The 19,928-nt window shown below is 43.8% G+C and overlaps 1 protein-coding gene, 1 long non-coding RNA gene and 2 pseudogenes across 3 annotated transcripts in view; 1 reads left to right on the forward strand and 3 right to left on the reverse strand.

Annotated features, from left to right (window-relative positions):
- Positions 1-478: 478 nt before the first annotated feature.
- The window catches only part of ARMC7 (armadillo repeat containing 7), a 73,791-nt gene continuing 54,341 nt past the window's right edge, over positions 479-19,928 (reverse strand). Inside the window, exons 1-3 of one of the 2 annotated variants that reach the window (XM_063960659.1) lie at positions 4,555-4,763; positions 3,307-3,450; positions 479-1,013 (exon numbers count right to left, since the gene is read on the reverse strand). In XM_063960659.1, coding sequence (XP_063816729.1) covers positions 670-1,013; positions 3,307-3,450; positions 4,555-4,666 — 600 coding nt within the window. In that variant the 5' untranslated portion in view covers positions 4,667-4,763 and the 3' untranslated portion in view covers positions 479-669. Of the gene's footprint in view, positions 1,014-3,306; positions 3,451-4,554; positions 4,764-19,928 lie in introns of those variants that run through there. The other variant, XM_063960660.1, reaches the window with a different exon arrangement.
- LOC135055983 (uncharacterized) overlaps positions 4,871-19,928 on the forward strand; it is a 184,231-nt gene continuing 169,173 nt past the window's right edge. The window contains exon 1 of the long non-coding RNA XR_010243861.1: positions 4,871-5,099. This is a non-coding gene — a long non-coding RNA (uncharacterized LOC135055983). The remainder of the gene's footprint in view (positions 5,100-19,928) is intronic.
- On the reverse strand, positions 12,246-12,364 carry LOC134898499 (5S ribosomal RNA; annotated as a pseudogene).
- Positions 18,645-18,763, reverse strand: LOC134898500 (5S ribosomal RNA; annotated as a pseudogene).

Below are 19,928 nucleotides of genomic sequence, written 5' to 3' on the forward strand. Positions count from 1 at the left end.
CCTCCCTGATTGTATTGCATGATAGATAAGTGCCTGCCTGAAGTGATTTGAGCAAGCCCACATCCACAGAAGATTTGTGGTTAGTTCTCCAAGATGTTTGGAACAACCTCCCTGCCAAGTTCCATCAAAAAACTGTGTGCAAGTGTACCTAGAAGAATTGAAGTTGTTTTGTAGGCAAAGGGTGGTCACACAAAATATTGACTTGATTTAGATTATAGTTCATTCACTTTGCATTTTAATTGCTAAAAATAAACTAATAACACTTCTATTTTTGAAAGCATTCTTGCATTGCAGTATTTTCTCCACATCTGTCTAAAACGTATGCACAATACTGTATGTATCTATTTTCATCACAAACTAGCTTCATTTGTTCATTACTTTCCCAAAAAAAATCAAGATTTGGTGTATTGAAATGAATGCGCTGTAATGTAGTTCACTTTCGGTACTAGCAAAGGTTGAATATGGCTGTTCTAGAATATGACTTTGTAATTAAATCTGATTTATAAGCACATGAGTATGGCAGAACGATGCATGTACAGCAGGTGAATAAAACAGCATATACTGGGAAGTCCACTTCATCTGGCATTAGCCTACCATATTTATACAAAGGGCAATAGAGACCTTTTAGTAAATCACCACAGGGTAAATAGTCCATAGAAGAAACCAGCACTATGAGGAGTCTGTGGGGAGTGGTATCCCCAATGCTGTGTACTGGCTTAGAGTCCTTGCTTCCTGTACTTGCTGTTCAGTGCAGTAATCTTCAAGAAAGATATTGGCCAGGTTACTAAGTCTGCGGTTGGTAGAGAGAGAGAACCGGAGCATACATTCGACAACTGGAGGAGTGGTGATTTCAGTACGGGAAGCAGCTGTACTCAAGTACATGAGTGTGGTAACAGCCGACAGGACAGTCTCTTCATTTCGGCTGGATAGACAATTAATGACCAGACTTATGCCACCAGAAGACAATATGTGACTCTTGTTGGCTTTATCCAAACACAAATTACAGAGCCCTCCTTGGAAGAAAGAGACAAAGAAGATACATTAAAAAGGGATATAGGGGGTCATTCAGAGTTGATTGCTGGCTAGCAGTTTTTAGCAGTCGTGCAAACGCATTGTCGCCACCCACTGGGGAGTGTATTTTCGCTTTGCAGAGCGCCTGCAAAATCTTTTTGTGCAAAACAAGACCAGCCCTGTAGTTACTCTTCGCGTGCGTTGATTCTAATGACGGCGGGACGGTTTTTGACGTCACACACCCGCCCAGCGAACACCCAGCCACGCCTGCGTTTTTTCTGCCACGCCTGCGTTTTTCTAAGCACTCCCTGAAAACGGTCAGTTGACACCCAGAAACGCCCACTTCATGTCAATCTTCCTGTATTCGGCCGTGCGACTGGAATGTTCGTTACACTCTGTGCAAACCCACGATGCTCATTGTACCCGTACGACGCGCCTGCGCGTTGCGGTGCATACGCATGCGCAGAAATTCAGATTTTTAGCCTGATCGCTGCTCTGCGAACAACGGCAGCTAGCGATCAACTCAGAATGACCCCCATAGTTGCCATCTCAATCTCAATGGTCAAGATGCCGGCAGTCAGAAGACCAGAACCAGAATCCTGACACCACTCAGAATCATGACACTGGAATCCAGACAGTCAGCATCCCAAATGCAAGTATGCCGGGGATGGTTACGGTTAGGCTGCGGGAAAGGGGGATTGAGGTTAGGGTTAGGCTGCAGGACGGGAGGGATAGGCTGTGGGTAGCTAGGGTAAGGAGAAGGGTTACAATACTTACTAAGTATTAAAATAAATAAATGTTTTACTAAAATTTGTTGGTATACTGACCGTTGGAATGCACTGCCGGTATTTTGACCGCCGGCATCCTGTCAGAATCCCGTACCCAACCATTAAAAAGAACTGTCAAATTTCAGCTATAACCATAAAATTATTTTATTTTTGAATCGGTAGTATTTATACAGTATCTATGCATACTTTTTTTTTAACCACTTAACTGGCGATTTATTTAGCCAAAAACCAATCCGAAATTGCTTTTGTTTTTTTTATGACTGAATTAGGTGAAGAACATGAATTTAACCCTATCCCAAATGATTTTAGTTAACAAAAAAAAAAAAAAAGACAAAAAATACTTTTGGGGATTTTTTTTTTTTTTAAATATATTTTTTCAAACATAAATAGCGACCATCGCAGCTTTCATTTTGAAAAATGAAAGCCGGGACAGCCTCCAGGTATACAGGGGGGGTCTGGGGGTGGCTTGGTAGGGTTAATTTACACCCATTGTCTGCAACCGCTGGTGGGGGATCCTGCCGTGCTGACCAATCAGCAGTGATCGGCAACACGGCAATCAATAAGGGAGAGTGCAGGGAGGTCCCTCTGACAGCATCAGCGGTGGGAAGTTTCCCTTCCCCCCGCTAACACTCTCCATCTGACTGATCGCATCCTGTGCGACCAGGTAAGATAGAGCACTTGCAGGTATGGTCGCATCTGATTGCATCTTGGATTGTGTGTGCTAGTATATGTAAGTCGGGATGGACGGTAAAGATGTCTGAAGAGTGGAGTGTTTGGTAGGCTGTAACAGAGGAAATCCTTTCATTCTGCTAGGACCAATTGATTTGCCCTGTCCTTAATTACCTCTACTGGGTCATGTTTTCAAGATTTAATGCAAAGGTTAATCGAATTGTCATGACAAGTGATTATATCCCAAGATTACATTTTGATTAGTTATGTACACAGAGATATTTAGCACTAGAGTGCATTTATACTGTTATCCATTATACCCTAATGGCATGTGCACAGAGTTACACCTCCGTGTGCCCACATGGTACAGGGGACTTTACAGCACCCCCAGAGGTGTAAAAGTGGGTACACACTAGGTGATGTGCTCTATGAGCGACGTCGCCTAGTGTTTCCCCTCCTGGGCCAGGGTGGTCGGCAGCAGTGTGTATATGCAAATGCTATCGCTCAGTGACGTCATGCCGCGGCTGGGCCACGCATCGCTCGTCTGCGGCCTCATACACACTAAGCAATAAAGTAAACAACATCGCTCAGGAAGGGTCAAAATTATAATCGTCATTTAATTTATCGCTAAGTGTGTACCCACCTTTAGATGGATCTGTCATGGTCTGTCTTGGAATTATATTTTAGTGTTATGCTATAGTGCTCCAGCTCGATCTATGTTGTGGATTTGCTGACTGTTATTTTTAGGATTCTATTTTTAAGTACTTCAGGTAATCATCATCATCATATATTTCATCTTCAATATTTGACAGTCAGAACAATCTACTAACTCAAGTACCTATTCCAAACTCCACCAGAGCTTCGTTGTCTTCAGTCAACATGTCCAAAAACAAATCTATAACCTGCAACTGCCGGAGGTCAGAGAAGTTCTTGGGGTCATAGGAAAAGTTAGCGAGATTTGCCAGGACCTGTTCTTTGGCTTCTAAAAAACAAAATCATAAATTACTGAGTCCCCATCAGCAAGCAACGGAAACAGTAACATAAAATGGAAAGTGAGGAAAGACAAAACTCCAGTACTAATGTGTAAATGAGTAGTATTAAGTAATGTGTGCGGTACATAAGTTATATGTGCATAGCCAGATGTTTGGAGGTAGATGCTAGAATCAAGTGGGCTAAGGGACCTTTTCCGTAAGGGGGAGGAGTTACGACACAAGGGGGGAGGAGCTAGGCCAGCGGGGCAGTTGCTCTACTATCCACGCCACCAACTATTACCTTTAGTAATCAGGTGGCGAGCGAAGCGGAGGGAGCCACCGAGCCCGAAGCGTGGCGAGCGAAGCGAGCCCGCGAGGGTACTTTTCGGGTACCCTGTTCGCCCGTAGCTCCTCCCCCTGGTGACGTGTCTCCTCCCCTAGATACGTCAGAAGGTCCCTTCTCCCACTCCGAAATAGAATCAACCGATGTTTGGATGGTTATCCTGAGCCATAGAAAACCTAGAAGGGCAGAAACGCGTTGAACAGACCAGATATGACTAAAATGTTTATGAATTACTGACGTGCAGAACGGTTATGTATGAGAATTAAAAGTCTGCATAGGGTTGCATGTTATCAAACATGGGGGCAGATCTATTAACCTGGAGAAGGGATAAAGCAGTGATAAGCGCGAGGTGATAACGCACCAGCCAATCATTACGAATTTGAAAAATGACAATTAGGAGCGGATTGGTGGGGCGTTATCACTTTGCGCTTATCACTACTTTATCTCTTCCTCAGGCTTAATACATCTGCTCCATGATTTCATGGTCATGTATGTTTACATAGCACTTTTATATAGAGAGCGTCAAATAAGATATATTTTTTTTTCATCAGGACATGCTGTACACTGTAATGAAACTCCAGAGTCCTGACAAATAACATGAAAACGAGACAACAGATATATTCCTCCCACTATACTATCCTCCCCTTTTGTTCCAGCCCCGCCCCTTTCAAGACAGGGACAGTTAGATGCGTAACATGATCTGAGGGAGATGTTCCCTGCCTGCTGTAATCACAGCGCTGGGCGTGATAAGAGCAGAGCCCTCGGTTCTCACCCGCACTATCGGTGTCCTGGAACTCCGTGACCAGTGTCTGCAGATACTGGAACCGATCTGCGCCTGCGCACTGCCGGCCGCTCATCCCTCTCCGAAGCCAGACCCGGGTCATACACCGGGTGCTATTACCGAGCGTGCGAGCGGCGGACGTGACGTCACAGGCCTGGAGGAAGTAGTTTTCTGATGTGGTTCATGAACTCTTGCAGGCGTCTTCCTTATGGTTATGGGAAAGGTCCTCTGCACGAAGAGAATCTAGACGCTACCCTTCCTTATGGTTTTTGGTTAGTTCTAAATCGGAGTGGGAGAAGGGGCCTCTTCGTCACTAGGGGAGGAGCCACGCCACCAGGGGGAGGAGCTCTGATCCCTTCGTGTTCAGGACCAGGAAGTGACAGCACGAGAGGGCAGTAGATAACTTCTGAATGTTTTCTCAGTTCATTTGAGGAAGCTAGACACTATCTCTTCCTTATTCATGGTAGTGTTCAAGTGTTGTGTATGTATAGGCCTGAGTCCGTGACGCAGTATTGATTGGCAGAGTCACTGTGTAAGTAAGTATACAATACAAAGTGGGCGCTAGAAATTATTAAGTTTTAAAATAATAATAAAAATAATAATAATAAATGGCTGCTCACACAAGGAGGATCTGGATATCCTCCTAAATACAGAAACACTGCACCAAAATATTGTAATTACAAGTGTGAGCGCACATTTAATTAAGAATCTGAATTGCTTGGCAACTGGTTTAATAAAAAAATATTTTCTTTATAAAACAGACCTATTAGACATTGCAAAGAAAAAGAACATCACAATGGAAATAATATAATATTTTTCCTGTATGGATTAAAATATATATGTCCGCTCTGGCCAGTTTAAACTTGATATTTAATAGTTATGCATGCATGCCATTAGGTTAGTAATTGGTTAAAGCGAAGCACAATCTTTAGATGCAGTCTTAATGATTAAAATTCCAAATCTTCCAAACACGGAATTTTTGTAACAATGTTAATGTTAGTTAAGGAACTGTTAGAGCTGTATTCTTGACACTCCTTTAAGATGAAACAAAGTCCCTTTTGAAGTTAACAGTACAGTTCACTGATGTGAAGCAACTTCGCTCAGATGATGTTTCAAAATACCAGCTCGCACTAATTGGAAAGTGCAATGCTGGTGAATAAATAAGAATTTACTTACCGATAATTCTATTTCTCGGAGTCCGTAGTGGATGCTGGGGTTCCTGAAAGGACCATGGGGAATAGCGGCTCCGCAGGAGACAGGGCACAAAAAAGTAAAGCTTTACTAGGTCAGGTGGTGTGCACTGGCTCCTCCCCCTATGACCCTCCTCCAGACTCCAGTTAGGTACTGTGCCCGGACGAGCATACACAATAAGGGAGGCATTTTGAATCCCGGGTAAGACTCATACCAGCCACACCAATCACACCGTACAACTTGTGATCTAAACCCAGTTAACAGTATGACAACAGAAAGGGCCTCTTAAAGATGGCTCCTTAACAATAACCCGAATTAGTTAACAATAACTATGTACAAGTATTGCAGATAATCCGCACTTGGGATGGGCGCCCAGCATCCACTACGGACTCCGAGAAATAGAATTATCGGTAAGTAAATTCTTATTTTCTCTATCGTCCTAAGTGGATGCTGGGGTTCCTGAAAGGACCATGGGGATTATACCAAAGCTCCCAAACGGGCGGGAGAGTGCGGATGACTCTGCAGCACCGAATGAGAGAACTCCAGGTCCTCCTTTGCCAGGGTATCAAATTTGTAAAATTTTACAAACGTGTTCTCCCCCGACCACGTAGCTGCTCGGCAGAGTTGTAATGCCGAGACCCCTCGGGCAGCCGCCCAAGATGAGCCCACCTTCCTTGTGGAGTGGGCTTTTACAGTTTTAGGCTGTGGCAGGCCTGCCACAGAATGTGCAAGTTGAATTGTGTTACAAATCCAACGAGCAATCGACTGCTTAGAAGCAGGTGCGCCCAACTTGTTGGGTGCATACAATATAAACAGCGAGTCAGATTTTCTGACTCCAGCCGTCCTTGCAATGTATATTTTTAAGGCTCTGACAACGTCCAACAACTTGGAGTCCTCCAAGTCGCTAGTGGCCGCAGGCACCACAATAGGTTGGTTCAGATGAAATGCTGATACCACTTTAGGGAGAAAATGCGGACGAGTCCGCAGTTCTGCCCTATCCGAATGGAAGATTAGATAAGGACTTTTATAAGATAAAGCCGCCAATTCAGATACTCTCCTGGCAGAGGCCAGGGCTAGTAACATAGTCACTTTCAATGTGAGATATTTCAAATCCACCTTTTTCAATGGTTCAAACCAATGGGATTTGAGGAAATCTAAAACTACATTTAGATCCCACGGTGCCACCGGAGGCACCACAGGAGGCTGTATATGCAGTACTCCCTTGACAAAAGTCTGGACCTCAGGGACAGAGGCCAATTCTTTTTGGAAGAATATTGACAGGGCCGAAATTTGAACCTTAATGGATCCCAATTTGAGACCCATAGATAATCCTGATTGCAGGAAATGTAGGAAACGACCCAGTTGGAATTCCTCCGTCGGAACCCTCCGATCCTCGCACCACGCTACATATTTTCGCCAAATGCGGTGATAATGTTTCACGGTGACTTCCTTCCGTGCCTTAATCAAGGTAGGAATGACTTCTTCTGGAATGCCTTTCCCTTTTAGGATCTGGCGTTCAACCGCCATGCCGTCAAACGCAGCCGCGGTAAGTCTTGAAAAAGACAGGGACCCTGCTGTAGCAGGTCCCTTCTCAGAGGTAGAGGCCACGGTTCGTCCGTGAGCATCTCTTGAAGTTCCGGATACCAAGTCCTTCTCGGCCAATCCGGAACCACTAGTATTGTTCTTACTCTTCTTTGCCGTATGATCTTCAATACCTTTGGTATGAGCGGCAGAGGAGGAAACACATACACTGACTGGTACACCCAAGGAGTTACCAGTGCGTCCACAGCTATTGCCTGTGGATCTCTTGACCTGGCGCAATATTTGTCCAGTTTCTTGTTGAGGCGAGACGCCATCATGTCTACAATTGGTCTTTCCCAACGGTCTATTAACATGTTGAAGACTTCTGGATGTAGACCCCACTCTCCCGGATGAAGATCGTGTCTGCTGAGGAAGTCTGCTTCCCAGTTGTCCACGCCCGGGATGAACACTGCTGACAGTGCTATCACGTGATTCTCCGCCCAGCGAAGAATCTTGGCAGCTTCTGCCATTGCACTCCTGCTTCTTGTGCCGCCCTGCCTGTTTACATGGGCGACCGCCGTGATGTTGTCCGACTGAATCAACACCGGCTTTCCTTGCAGGAGAAGTTCCGCCTGGCTTAGAGCATTGTAGATTGCTCTTAGTTCCAGAATGTTTATGTGAAGAGACTTTTCCAGACTCGTCCATACTCCCTGGAAGTTTCTTCCTTGTGTGACTGCTCCCCAGCCTCTCAGGCTGGCGTCCGTGGTCACCAGGATCCAATCCTGAATGCCGAATCTGCGGCCTTCTAATAGGTGAGCCTTCTGCAACCACCACAGAAGTGACACCCTTGTCTTTGGTGACAGGGTTATTCGCAGGTGCATCTGCAGATGCGACCCTGACCATTTGTCCAACAGATCCCTTTGGAATATTCTTGCATGGAATCTGCCGAATGGAATTGCTTCGTAAGAAGCCACCATTTTTCCCAGGACTCTTGTGCATTGATGTACTGACACTTTTCCTGGTTTTAGGAGGTTCCTGACCAGATCGGATAACTCCTTGGCTTTTTCCTCTGGAAGGAAAACCTTTTTCTGAACCGTGTCCAGAATCATTCCTAGGAACAGCAGACGAGTTGTCGGGATTAAATGGGATTTTGGAATATTCAGAATCCACCCGTGTTGTCTTAGCACCTCTTGAGATAGTGCTAAAGCTGTCTCCAGCTGTTCTCTGGACCTTGCCCTTATTAGGAGATCGTCCAAGTATGGGATAACTAATACGCCTTTTCTTCGAAGAAGAATCATCATCTCGGCCATTACCTTGGTAAAGACCCGAGGCGCCGTGGACAATCCGAACGGCAGCGTCTGAAACTGATAGTGACAGTTTTGAACAATGAACCTGAGGTACCCCTGGTGTGCGGGGTAAATCGGAACGTGTAGATACGCATCCTTGATGTCCAAGGATACCATAAAGTCCCCTTCTTCCAGGTTCGCTATCACTGCTCTGAGTGACTCCATCTTGAACTTGAACTTTTTTATGTAGAGGTTCAAGGACTTCAGATTTAGAATAGGCCTTACCGAGCCATCCGGCTTCGGTACCACAAATAGAGTGGAATAATACCCCTTTCCTTGTTGTAATAGGGGTACTTTGACTATCACCTGCTGAGCGTACAGCTTGTGAATGGCTTCCAACACCCTCTCCCTTTCGGAAGAGACGGTTGGTAAGGCAGACTTCAGGAAACGATGAGGAGGATCCGTCTCTAATTCCAACCTGTACCCCTGAGATATTATCTGCAGGATCCAGTGGTCTACCTGCGAGTGAGCCCACTGCGCGCTGTAATTTTTGAGACGGCCCCCCACTGTCCCCGAGTCCGCTTGAGAGGCCCCAGCGTCATGCTGAGGTTTTTGCAGGAGCCGGGGAGGGCTTCTGTTCCTGGGAAGGAGCTGCCTGTTGGTGTCTCTTCCCTCTTCCTCTGCCTCGTGGCAGGTACGACAAGCCCTTTGCTCTCTTATTTTTGTAGGAGCGAAAAGGCTGCGGTTGAAAGGTCGGTGCCTTTCTCTGTTGGGGAGTGACTTGAGGTAAAAAAGTGGATTTCCCGGCAGTAGCCGTGGCCACCAAGTCTGATAGACCAACTCCAAATAACTCCTCCCCTTTATACGGCAAAACCTCCATGTGACGTTTTGAATCCGCATCGCCTGTCCACTGTCGTGTCCATAAGGCTCTTCTGGCTGAAATGGACATAGCACTCACCCGAGATGCCAGTGTGCAAATATCCCTCTGTGCATCACGCATATAGATAAATGCATCCTTTATTTGTTCTAACGACAGTAAAACATTGTCCCTATCTAGGGTATCAATATTTTCAATCAGGGATTCTGACCAAACTACTCCAGCACTGCACATCCAGGCAGTTGCTATAGCTGGTCGTAGTATAACACCTGCATGTGTGTATATATTCTTTTGAATAACTTCCATCTTTCTATCTGATGGATCCTTAAGTGCGGCCGTCTCAGGAGAGGGTAACGCCACTTGTTTGGATAAGCGTGTGAGCGCCTTGTCCACCTTAGGGGGTGTTTCCCAGCGCGCCCTAACCTCTGGCGGGAAAGGGTATAATGCCAATAACTTTTTTGAAATTATCAACTTTTTATCAGGAGCAACCCACGCTTCATCACACACGTCATTTAATTCTTCTGATTCAGGAAAAACTGTTTGTAGTTTTTTCACACCATACATAATACCCTGTTTTACGGTATCTGTAGTATCAGCTAAATGTAACGTCTCCTTCATTGCCAAAATCATATAACGTGTGGCCCTACTGGAAAATACGTTTGAATTTCTACCGTCGTCACTGGAATCAGTGCCCGTGTCTGGGTCTGTGTCGACCGACTGAGGCAAAGGGCGTTTTACAGCCCCTGACGGTGTTTGAGGCGCCTGGACAGGCATTAATTGATTGTCCGGCCGCCTCATGTCCTCAACTGACTGTTTAAGGGAAGATAAACCATCACGTAATTCCACAAATAAAGGCATCCATTCTGGTGTCGACCCCCTGGGGGGTGACATCTGCATATTTGGCAATTGCTCCGCCTCCACACCAATATCGTCCTCATACATGTCGACACCACGTACCGACACACACCGCAAACTCACAGGGAATGCTCTAATGAAGACAGGACCCACTAGCCCTTTTGGGGAGACAGAGGGAGAGTCTGCCAGCACACACCACAAAGCGCTATATATACAAGGGATATCCTTATATTAAGTGCTCCCTTATAGCTGCTTTAATATATATATATATAGCCATTAATGTGCCCCCCCTCTCTGTTTTACCCTGTTTCTGTAGTGCAGTGCAGGGGAGAGACCTGGGAGCCGTTCTGACCAGCGGAGCTGTGACAGAAAATGGCGCCGTGTGCTGAGGAGATAGGCCCCGCCCCTTTTTCGGCGGGTTCTTCTCCCGCTATTTTTCCAGTCAGGCAGGGGTTAAATATCTCCATATAGCCCCTATGGGCTATATGTGAGGTATTTTTAGCCTTGTATAAGGTTTATATTTGCCTCTCAGAGCGCCCCCCCCCCAGCGCTCTGCACCCTCAGTGACTGCCCAGTGAAGTGTGCTGAGAGGAAAATGGCGCACAGCTGCAGTGCTGTGCGCTACCTTATGAAGACTGAGGAGTCTTCAGCCGCCGGTTTCCGGACCTCTTCACGCTTCAGCATCTGCAAGGGGGTCGGCGGCGCGGCTCCGGGACCGGACTCCACGGCTGGGCCTGTGTTCGATCCCTCTGGAGCTAATGGTGTCCAGTAGCCAAGCAGCAAATCCACTCTGCATGCAGGTGAGTTTACTACTTTCCCCCTAAGTCCCACGTTGCAGTGATCCTGTTGCCAGCAGGACTCACTGTAAAGAAAAAAAAACCTAAACTAAACTTTCTCTAAGCAGCTCTTTAGGAGAGCCACCTAGATTGCACCCTTCTCGTTCGGGCACAAAATCTAACTGGAGTCTGGAGGAGGGTCATAGGGGGAGGAGCCAGTGCACACCACCTGACCTAGTAAAGCTTTACTTTTTTGTGCCCTGTCTCCTGCGGAGCCGCTATTCCCCATGGTCCTTTCAGGAACCCCAGCATCCACTTAGGACGATAGAGAAAAGTGATAACTCGTTCCCCCGCCGGCACACTCATGTGGGCACTGCTTACCCTTCCACTCTACGGCGGTTCTGGTGTCTCCGGCTGGGCTGAGTCCCACTTTGTGGCGTGCAGCTGTCTCAGGCTGAGCAGTACACGCTGGAAGCGTGTGGTGATGCAGGGAGCGCTCGACGCGTGTGGTGATGCAGGGATCACCTGACACGTTTCTCCGCCCGTTAGGGGTGGCGGTTACCTCTGAGGAAACTGCCACCCCTAACGGGTGGAGAAACGCGTCAGATGATCAAAAGACGTCAGGTGGAACGCACCGGAAGCTCCGACCAACCCGGAAGCCGCGGCACGCGGCCGAGCGCTCCCTGCATCACCACATGCTTACCACAAATAAGGAGAGAAAGGAAGACTCTTTTGTGGGCGCACTCTTTTGTATGTATATATAGCCGTCTCAAAGAAACGAGAAAGTTTAAAAGATATAGTTTTTATTTGTAACAACAATAAAATAGTAGTAGGGTACTTTGTCAATCGAAAGAAAGAAAAAATGGGGGGAAGGGTAGGGGAACATAGAACAGATGTTAGCAGTAAAAATACTGAATGATGGTTCTAGGCTGCCTGGGTTTAGAAATGCCGATTATTATCAAATATAGGCTTGAGAATGCTATATATTCAAATATAAGCCTGAGAAGCATGCTATATGTCCTACATCGGTATGCATGTCAATTGCTGCCTAGTTGAGGTAGATAATGTATCTCTTGTGAGAGAGACTTAAGAAAGGAATAGATGACAATAAAGAAGGCTGAATGAGCAAGATGAATCTGCTGTCAGTGTTAGACGCTGAGCATATCCGTCCAAATGCTTCTACTGAACTGAGTATTCCTCAAGAGTCACCCACTTGAGTACTATCCCAGCCCAACACTGCTTAGCTTCCAAGATCGGAAGGATTCGGGCGTTGCCAGTGTGGTATGAACGTAGAAGGAATATTCAATATCTAATGCTCTGGAATCACTGATGAGAGTTCACGAATGGGGAAGGGAAAGGTAGATGTAGATTGAAGAGGAAAAATAGGGGATCTGCTGCCAATGTTAGACAGGGATAAATACCCCTGAATCAGTGGTGAGAGTCCTGAAAAATAGGGAAAGTCAGGGAAAATAGAAAAGTAGGGCACGGTACAATGAAATATTCCAAAACAGTGACTGTAATTGGATATACCTTTAAATTATGGATGCATAAGGTATTTATAATGGTAATAATCCTAGATGTCAAAGGAGGCTAATTGTACATGAAACAAAGATGTAATTTTAGATCATTAGACACATCCTGGTAAATTGATATCGTGTGTCTCCCAATAGGATATCCTATATCGAGAGATGTAACAAGGTAGCTGATTAATGGCAACAAAATAAAGTGGGTTGCTGTTCTTGTTACAATAATGTCAAAACAGAGAACATGATTAAAATATCTGGAACAGACAATGCTACTATAATCAGTCTCTCCTAATGGATATTGGGAAACAGGGAGAGGGGGGAAGAGAAGAAAAGAAAAGAGATTCAGCGATATAAGAATGAATATGTCAGATTTTATAACTGACCAGGGCTCTGATACTCTGTTCGCTACACAATGTTATATATCATAAAATAATCAACCGTTTATATATCAAAAGCCTAAAATTAACAAGTCTATTTTAGAATCAAAAAGGACTGTTATGATAAACTTAATGTAAATCAATATTATGAGGCAATATATATAATGGACATAGAAGTTAATGCCAGTGAGAAATATAATATAATTGCACGGATATTACCCGGGATGAAGAAAATATTCAATCACTGGTAGCAGGCAGAGTAAAGTGTAAACTGTGGAGTCCAGCGCGTGCTGAAATTGTGCACCACGATGTGTCCACAGGGCCGGGCAGTCTCCCGTGATGTGTCCACGGAGTAACGCAGTCTATCGGATACGTGTAGGAGATAAAGTCTCTGTATTTGGGATGGAGCGCTAGGTAGCAGGTATCACGTCTCGGCGGTGTGCGGCGGTCCGTGGATCTGGCGGCTGGATGAACGGAGCTGTGCAGAATTCAAAAAACTTAATCATATATTGTCTGCCACTGCATGTAAGATCAAAAGCTGAAGACAACGTTGCATAATGATGTGCAGGGGGGGAAAAAAATGGTTAAACATTTTGGTTTAATTATGTTAGATCATGTAGGGGAAGTTTAAATATCACAAAGGAAATTTGAGTTACGAAATCATGTGTCAATTAAGAAAAGGGGCTGGACTATATGTGTGTAATGATGAAACTAGAATAATAAAAGATGTTGTTCCTGCCTAAATTAACATGATTACCAATGGGTTAGATTTATATTGAGTATCACACTGGGGATGGTGAGGTAATAGTTAGTTAAAAGTGATGCTGCTGAGGTGCGGATAAATGATACGTGTCAATTGTAGATTATGTGTGTAGTGATGAATGTGAGGCGTTGAGAAAATTGCGAGATGTTGAAAGAATAATCCTGAAATGTTAAGCAGAATTATTGAAGTATCCCTTGAAGGGATAGGTGATTAAAATTGGAAAAGGTTAAAATTAAAAATAAAATTGAAAAAGAGAATGGGGGGGATTCTAATTGGATGTTGTGTCTGTTGAGGAAAAAGGAAAACAGGACTAGTGTGTGCGATAGTGGGACTGGGGTGATGGAAGGATGTGATTGGAGTATCCCATAAGGGGAATTGATTGTAATGTTGGTGTGGGGTACCTATGTGGTGAGGATGTGTGAGTTGGTTAGAATTATAAATTTAAGAAGGAATGCATGATAAGTGGTGCAGCCTAGTGGGGATGTGGATACCAGGAGTTACGGCGCTACCGGTGGAATTGGTGAACATGAAATCAAAAGGTGAAAACAAAAGAGTGAAAATTGGGTGAGAACCATAACAGGTGAATTTGTGAAACAATTGTTGTTATTAGCGTTTAAGAGTGGAATTGAAAATGTAGGTAAGGTGATGACAGGGAGATGGAATTTCACACTGTTTGTGTGGATAACAACTGGAGTGAAGATAGGTGTGACCTGGATAAAAGGGACTGTATCTGAAATTATTGGAAGAAAAAATAAAATAAAAAGAGCGCTTTGTGGGAGGGGGTAAATAGAGGGAGATTTATAGGAACACATTATATGAGTGAGGGGAGTGTAAAGGACACTTTGCTGGGTTAGCTAATGATTCAAAGGAACACACTATAGTTTATGTATTCGTTCAGACCAGATGGTTTGAGGCATCCTAACCTGAAGGTCCACTCACTTTCTCTTTCCTAATGAGTTCTTTGCTGAGGTCACCCCCGCGTATGCCTAAATGGACTCTATCAAGACCAAAGGCACGCATTTCACAGGGTGAACCTTGATGTAATGCATGGTAGTGTCTGGCTACTGATGTTAATTTTTTGCCCTTCGACAAATCCGATGCTGCATTTCTAATGGAGCCCATGTGTTCCAAAATTCTGGTTTTGAACTTTCTAGTCGTCATGCCCACGTATCGTTGATTGCAATCACAAATTAGACAGTAAATTATTCCTTGTGTATCGCAGTTGAAGTAATGTTGTATAGAGATATCCTTGCCAAGTCTGTCCTTGACTTGGTCAGTTAATAGTATCTGTGGGCAGGCTTTACATTGTCCACAGGGAAAAGATCCCTTAGGGAGTTTTGATTTGGTGGGTTGGCGTAAGAAATGGCTCTGAACGAGCGTGTCTTTGATATTATTAGATCTCCTCCAACTGATTTGCAAGGTGGGGTCTAATAAGGGGGATAAATCCGGATCTAAATGCAAGACAGGTTAATGTTTTTGAATGGCATTTTTTAGTGAACGCCATTCTGGGCAGAAGGTCCCTACAAAACGGATATTGACATCATCTTTGGGTTCTTGAGGTTTTTCTTGGAAAATTAGAGATTCTCTGTTGATTTTCTGAATTGAGTGTTGGGCTTTTTTTAGGGAACGTTTGCTGTATCCACGTGCCTGTAATCTGGTCACGAGTTCCCTGCTCTTTTGTTTGTACACATTCTCCTCTGTGCAGTTCCGTCTGAGACGAAGAAATTCTCCTTTGGGGATATTTTCAATCGTCGGCGGGAAATGGGAGCTAGTCTGGTACAGGATACTATTGGTAGCCGTGTCCTTGCGAAAGAGCTCTGTAGCCAGGTTTCCACTGATTGTTTTGTAGATGTACAAATCCAAAAAGGATATCTTGTCTTTACTGATTGAATGGGTGAGAAAAATGTTGAGATCATTAACATTGAGAATGTTTATGAAATCCAATAGAAGTTTCTCATCCCCGTCCCAAATCACAAAAATATCGTCAATGTATCTCAGCCAATTAACGATGTGTTGCGTGTAAGGCTGATTGATATCATTGAAGACAATAGTTTGCTCCCACCAGCCGAGGAACAGGTTGGCATATGTGGGAGCACAAGCTGCTCCCATCGCTGTTCCTCGGATTTGTTGGAAGAACTGGTCACCAAAGGTGAAATAATTTTTGTTGAGAACAAAACTCAACATTTCACAAAGGAAGTCGTTGAATATGTTCTTTTCTTCCATGTCTAGAAAGAATTTGGTAGCTTGTACCCCTTGTTGGTGTGAGATGCTACTATACAGGGCTTCTACATCAAGAGTGACCAGGATACAGTTCTCATCCAGACATATGTCGTGTGTTTTTCTTAGGAAATCCGAGGTGTCTTTGAGATAGGAGGGTAGTGTCATGACATGATCTCTGAGATGTAAATCCAGGAATTTGCTGGGAGTTTCTAGGAGTCCACCGTTACCCGACACAATAGGTCTTCCTGGTGGTTTCTTGATATTCTTGTGTATCTTGGGTAGTAGATAAAAGGTGGGTACCTTGGGATTTGAAACTTCTAGATACTTAGCCTCCTGTGGTGTAATTGCTCCAGTGGCTGATGCTTCTTTAATCATATGCATGTACTGTTTGTGAAACTTTGTTGTTGGATTAAGCGGTAGTTTTAAATAGCAAGATGTATCCAAAAGTTGCCTATGTGCTTCCTCCTCATACATTGTGATGGGCCATATGACGATATTGCCCCCCTTATCCGAGAGTTTGATAACTATGTCTGTCCAAGATTTTATCTGTTTTAGGGCTTGTCTCTCTCTGTATTTGAGGTTCTTAGTGAGACATTTTTTTCGGGAGTTGATTTGGATCTCGTCAAATTCCCTGGAAACCAGATCCATAAAGACCTTAATTTCTGGGCTGTTGGTGTCTGGGGGGAAAAAAGTAGACTTCAATTTGCAAGTGGGTCTGGTTTTACGCAGTACTGGAGTGTTGGATGATGATTCCATATGTAATTCCTCCAGTGTCTGGATAGCTAATAGATCTTCTTCCGTCAGTGGTGGAAGTGATGCATTGGGATCCTCCATGAGTCCCTGATGGCTAGATGCTGATGTTATATTGCTAGCACCAGGAGGGGTTTTGGCAAAAAAAATTTTTAATAGTAGTTTACGTCCAAAAAGCCTTAAATCCTTCTCCCACGAAAACCTGTTGAAGGGTGATGTCGGTGAAAATGATAATCCCTTACTCAGGACCTCCAATTGATCTTCCGTAAGGGGTTTGGTGCTTAGGTTGATGACTTGTAATTTGTTGATAGTGGTTATCACTTCCTTGTCGTTCGTACTGGATACTGCGAAGTCCTGGGAGTGGTCCACTCCCGCTTGTTTCTGTCTGTGTTTCTTCCCCCCCCTTCTTGTCGGCCTTGATACTTGTTTCTGCCTCTTGTACGTTGGCCCCTCCCTAAAAAAAGGTCGTCACTTTTGTTATGTTTATAGGTATGGGTACTCCCTTCTGGCTGTTCTGTGGAGGAGTCTTCACTATAGGATGACTCCAATTCCGAAGAGCTGGGGTCTTCTCTCATTAATCCTCCTCTGAGTCGTGGTGTTGGGGAATTCCAACGAAATATCTTGCCTTGGGAAAAGTCGTTTTTATCGCGAAAATTTTTTATTTCGTTTCCTTTCTATGATGTTAGTTTCATAAGTGTCCAGTTCCTTCTTGTATTTGTCGAAGGTATTTTGGAAGGTCAGATCTTTTTCCCAAGTTTCTAGTTTGTGACCTAGTTCTTCAATACTCTTTTCTACTTGATCTAATATGAGATTATCGTGTTTGATCAGGATCAAAATCAATTCATTGGAGCATTTTAATAATGTGGTTTCCCATTCCGCCTTAAGATTCTCCGTGGCTAGAGGGAAGGAGGGAAAGATCCGAGGTCGTAAGCCTCTGGGTGACAATTTGTTTTTATTGTAATTTTCTAATGTAGTAATGTCCCAAGTAAGCCTGATACTTTTTTGTAAGTTCTTTTGTAATTTGGAGAGATCAGATTTCCAATCTTTGGGAGTGCTGGGGTTATGAAAAGTATCTGAAAATATATCTCCAAATTCTTCTAAGTTTCTACGTTTGGAGGTTAGTTCGGTTTTTAACGAAAATGCTGTCATTGCCTTAATTAAAATTGGGAGAAAAGAAAAGAAAGGAAAGACAGAAAGAAGTATAACAAAGTCCTACTGATATATAGGAGGAAAGAGATCCTAATTAGCAAACAGGATGTATATAACCGTGCAAGGTATAGAAAGCTGAGATAAAACTCAGTGTTTTAAATACATTCATGTATTGGGGTTATACCGCACTGGAGAGTAATAAGTGTATATAGTATAGATAGTATCTTAACCAAGATGTAATAAATGAAAAAAGAAAACCAATGTTTTCTAATAATCTTAAGATTGGTGGTGCACCCTGAGTCAGCAACAAAGCATACCACAAATAAGGAGAGAAAGGAAGACTCTTTTGTGGGCGCACTCTTTTGTATGTATATATAGCCGTCTCAAAGAAACGAGAAAGTTTAAAAGATATAGTTTTTATTTGTAACAACAATAAAATAGTAGTAGGGTACTTTGTCAATCGAAAGAAAGAAAAAATGGGGGGAAGGGTAGGGGAACATAGAACAGATGTTAGCAGTAAAAATACTGAATGATGGTTCTAGGCTGCCTGGGTTTAGAAATGCCGATTATTATCAAATATAGGCTTGAGAATGCTATATATTCAAATATAAGCCTGAGAAGCACGCTATATGTCCTACATCGGTATGCATGTCAATTGCTGCCTAGTTGAGGTAGATAATGTATCTCTTGTGAGAGAGACTTAAGAAAGGAATAGATGACAATAAAGAAGGCTGAATGAGCAAGATGAATCTGCTGTCAGTGTTAGACGCTGAGCATATCCGTCCAAATGCTTCTACTGAACTGAGTATTCCTCAAGAGTCACCCACTTGAGTACTATCCCAGCCCAACACTGCTTAGCTTCCAAGATCGGAAGGATTCGGGCGTTGCCAGTGTGGTATGAACGTAGAAGGAATATTCAATATCTAATGCTCTGGAATCACTGATGAGAGTTCACGAATGGGGAAGGGAAAGGTAGATGTAGATTGAAGAGGAAAAATAGGGGATCTGCTGCCAATGTTAGACAGGGATAAATACCCCTGAATCAGTGGTGAGAGTCCTGAAAAATAGGGAAAGTCAGGGAAAATAGAAAAGTAGGGCACGGTACAATGAAATATTCCAAAACAGTGACTGTAATTGGATATACCTTTAAATTATGGATGCATAAGGTATTTATAATGGTAATAATCCTAGATGTCAAAGGAGGCTAATTGTACATGAAACAAAGATGTAATTTTAGATCATTAGACACATCCTGGTAAATTGATATCGTGTGTCTCCCAATAGGATATCCTATATCGAGAGATGTAACAAGGTAGCTGATTAATGGCAACAAAATAAAGTGGGTTGCTGTTCTTGTTACAATAATGTCAAAACAGAGAACATGATTAAAATATCTGGAACAGACAATGCTACTATAATCAGTCTCTCCTAATGGATATTGGGAAACAGGGAGAGGGGGGAAGAGAAGAAAAGAAAAGAGATTCAGCGATATAAGAATGAATATGTCAGATTTTATAACTGACCAGGGCTCTGATACTCTGTTCGCTACACAATGTTATATATCATAAAATAATCAACCGTTTATATATCAAAAGCCTAAAATTAACAAGTCTATTTTAGAATCAAAAAGGACTGTTATGATAAACTTAATGTAAATCAATATTATGAGGCAATATATATAATGGACATAGAAGTTAATGCCAGTGAGAAATATAATATAATTGCACGGATATTACCCGGGATGAAGAAAATATTCAATCACTGGTAGCAGGCAGAGTAAAGTGTAAACTGTGGAGTCCAGCGCGTGCTGAAATTGTGCACCACGATGTGTCCACAGGGCCGGGCAGTCTCCCGTGATGTGTCCACGGAGTAACGCAGTCTATCGGATACGTGTAGGAGATAAAGTCTCTGTATTTGGGATGGAGCGCTAGGTAGCAGGTATCACGTCTCGGCGGTGTGCGGCGGTCCGTGGATCTGGCGGCTGGATGAACGGAGCTGTGCAGAATTCAGGCAATCGGGAATCGGCTATACCCCAGGCAGTGGAGTACGGAAGACGCGTTTCGCCCGTTCTCCG

The sequence above is a fragment of the Pseudophryne corroboree genome, chromosome 3, assembly GCF_028390025.1.
Source record: "Pseudophryne corroboree isolate aPseCor3 chromosome 3, aPseCor3.hap2, whole genome shotgun sequence".
Classification (NCBI taxonomy): domain Eukaryota; kingdom Metazoa; phylum Chordata; class Amphibia; order Anura; family Myobatrachidae; genus Pseudophryne; species Pseudophryne corroboree.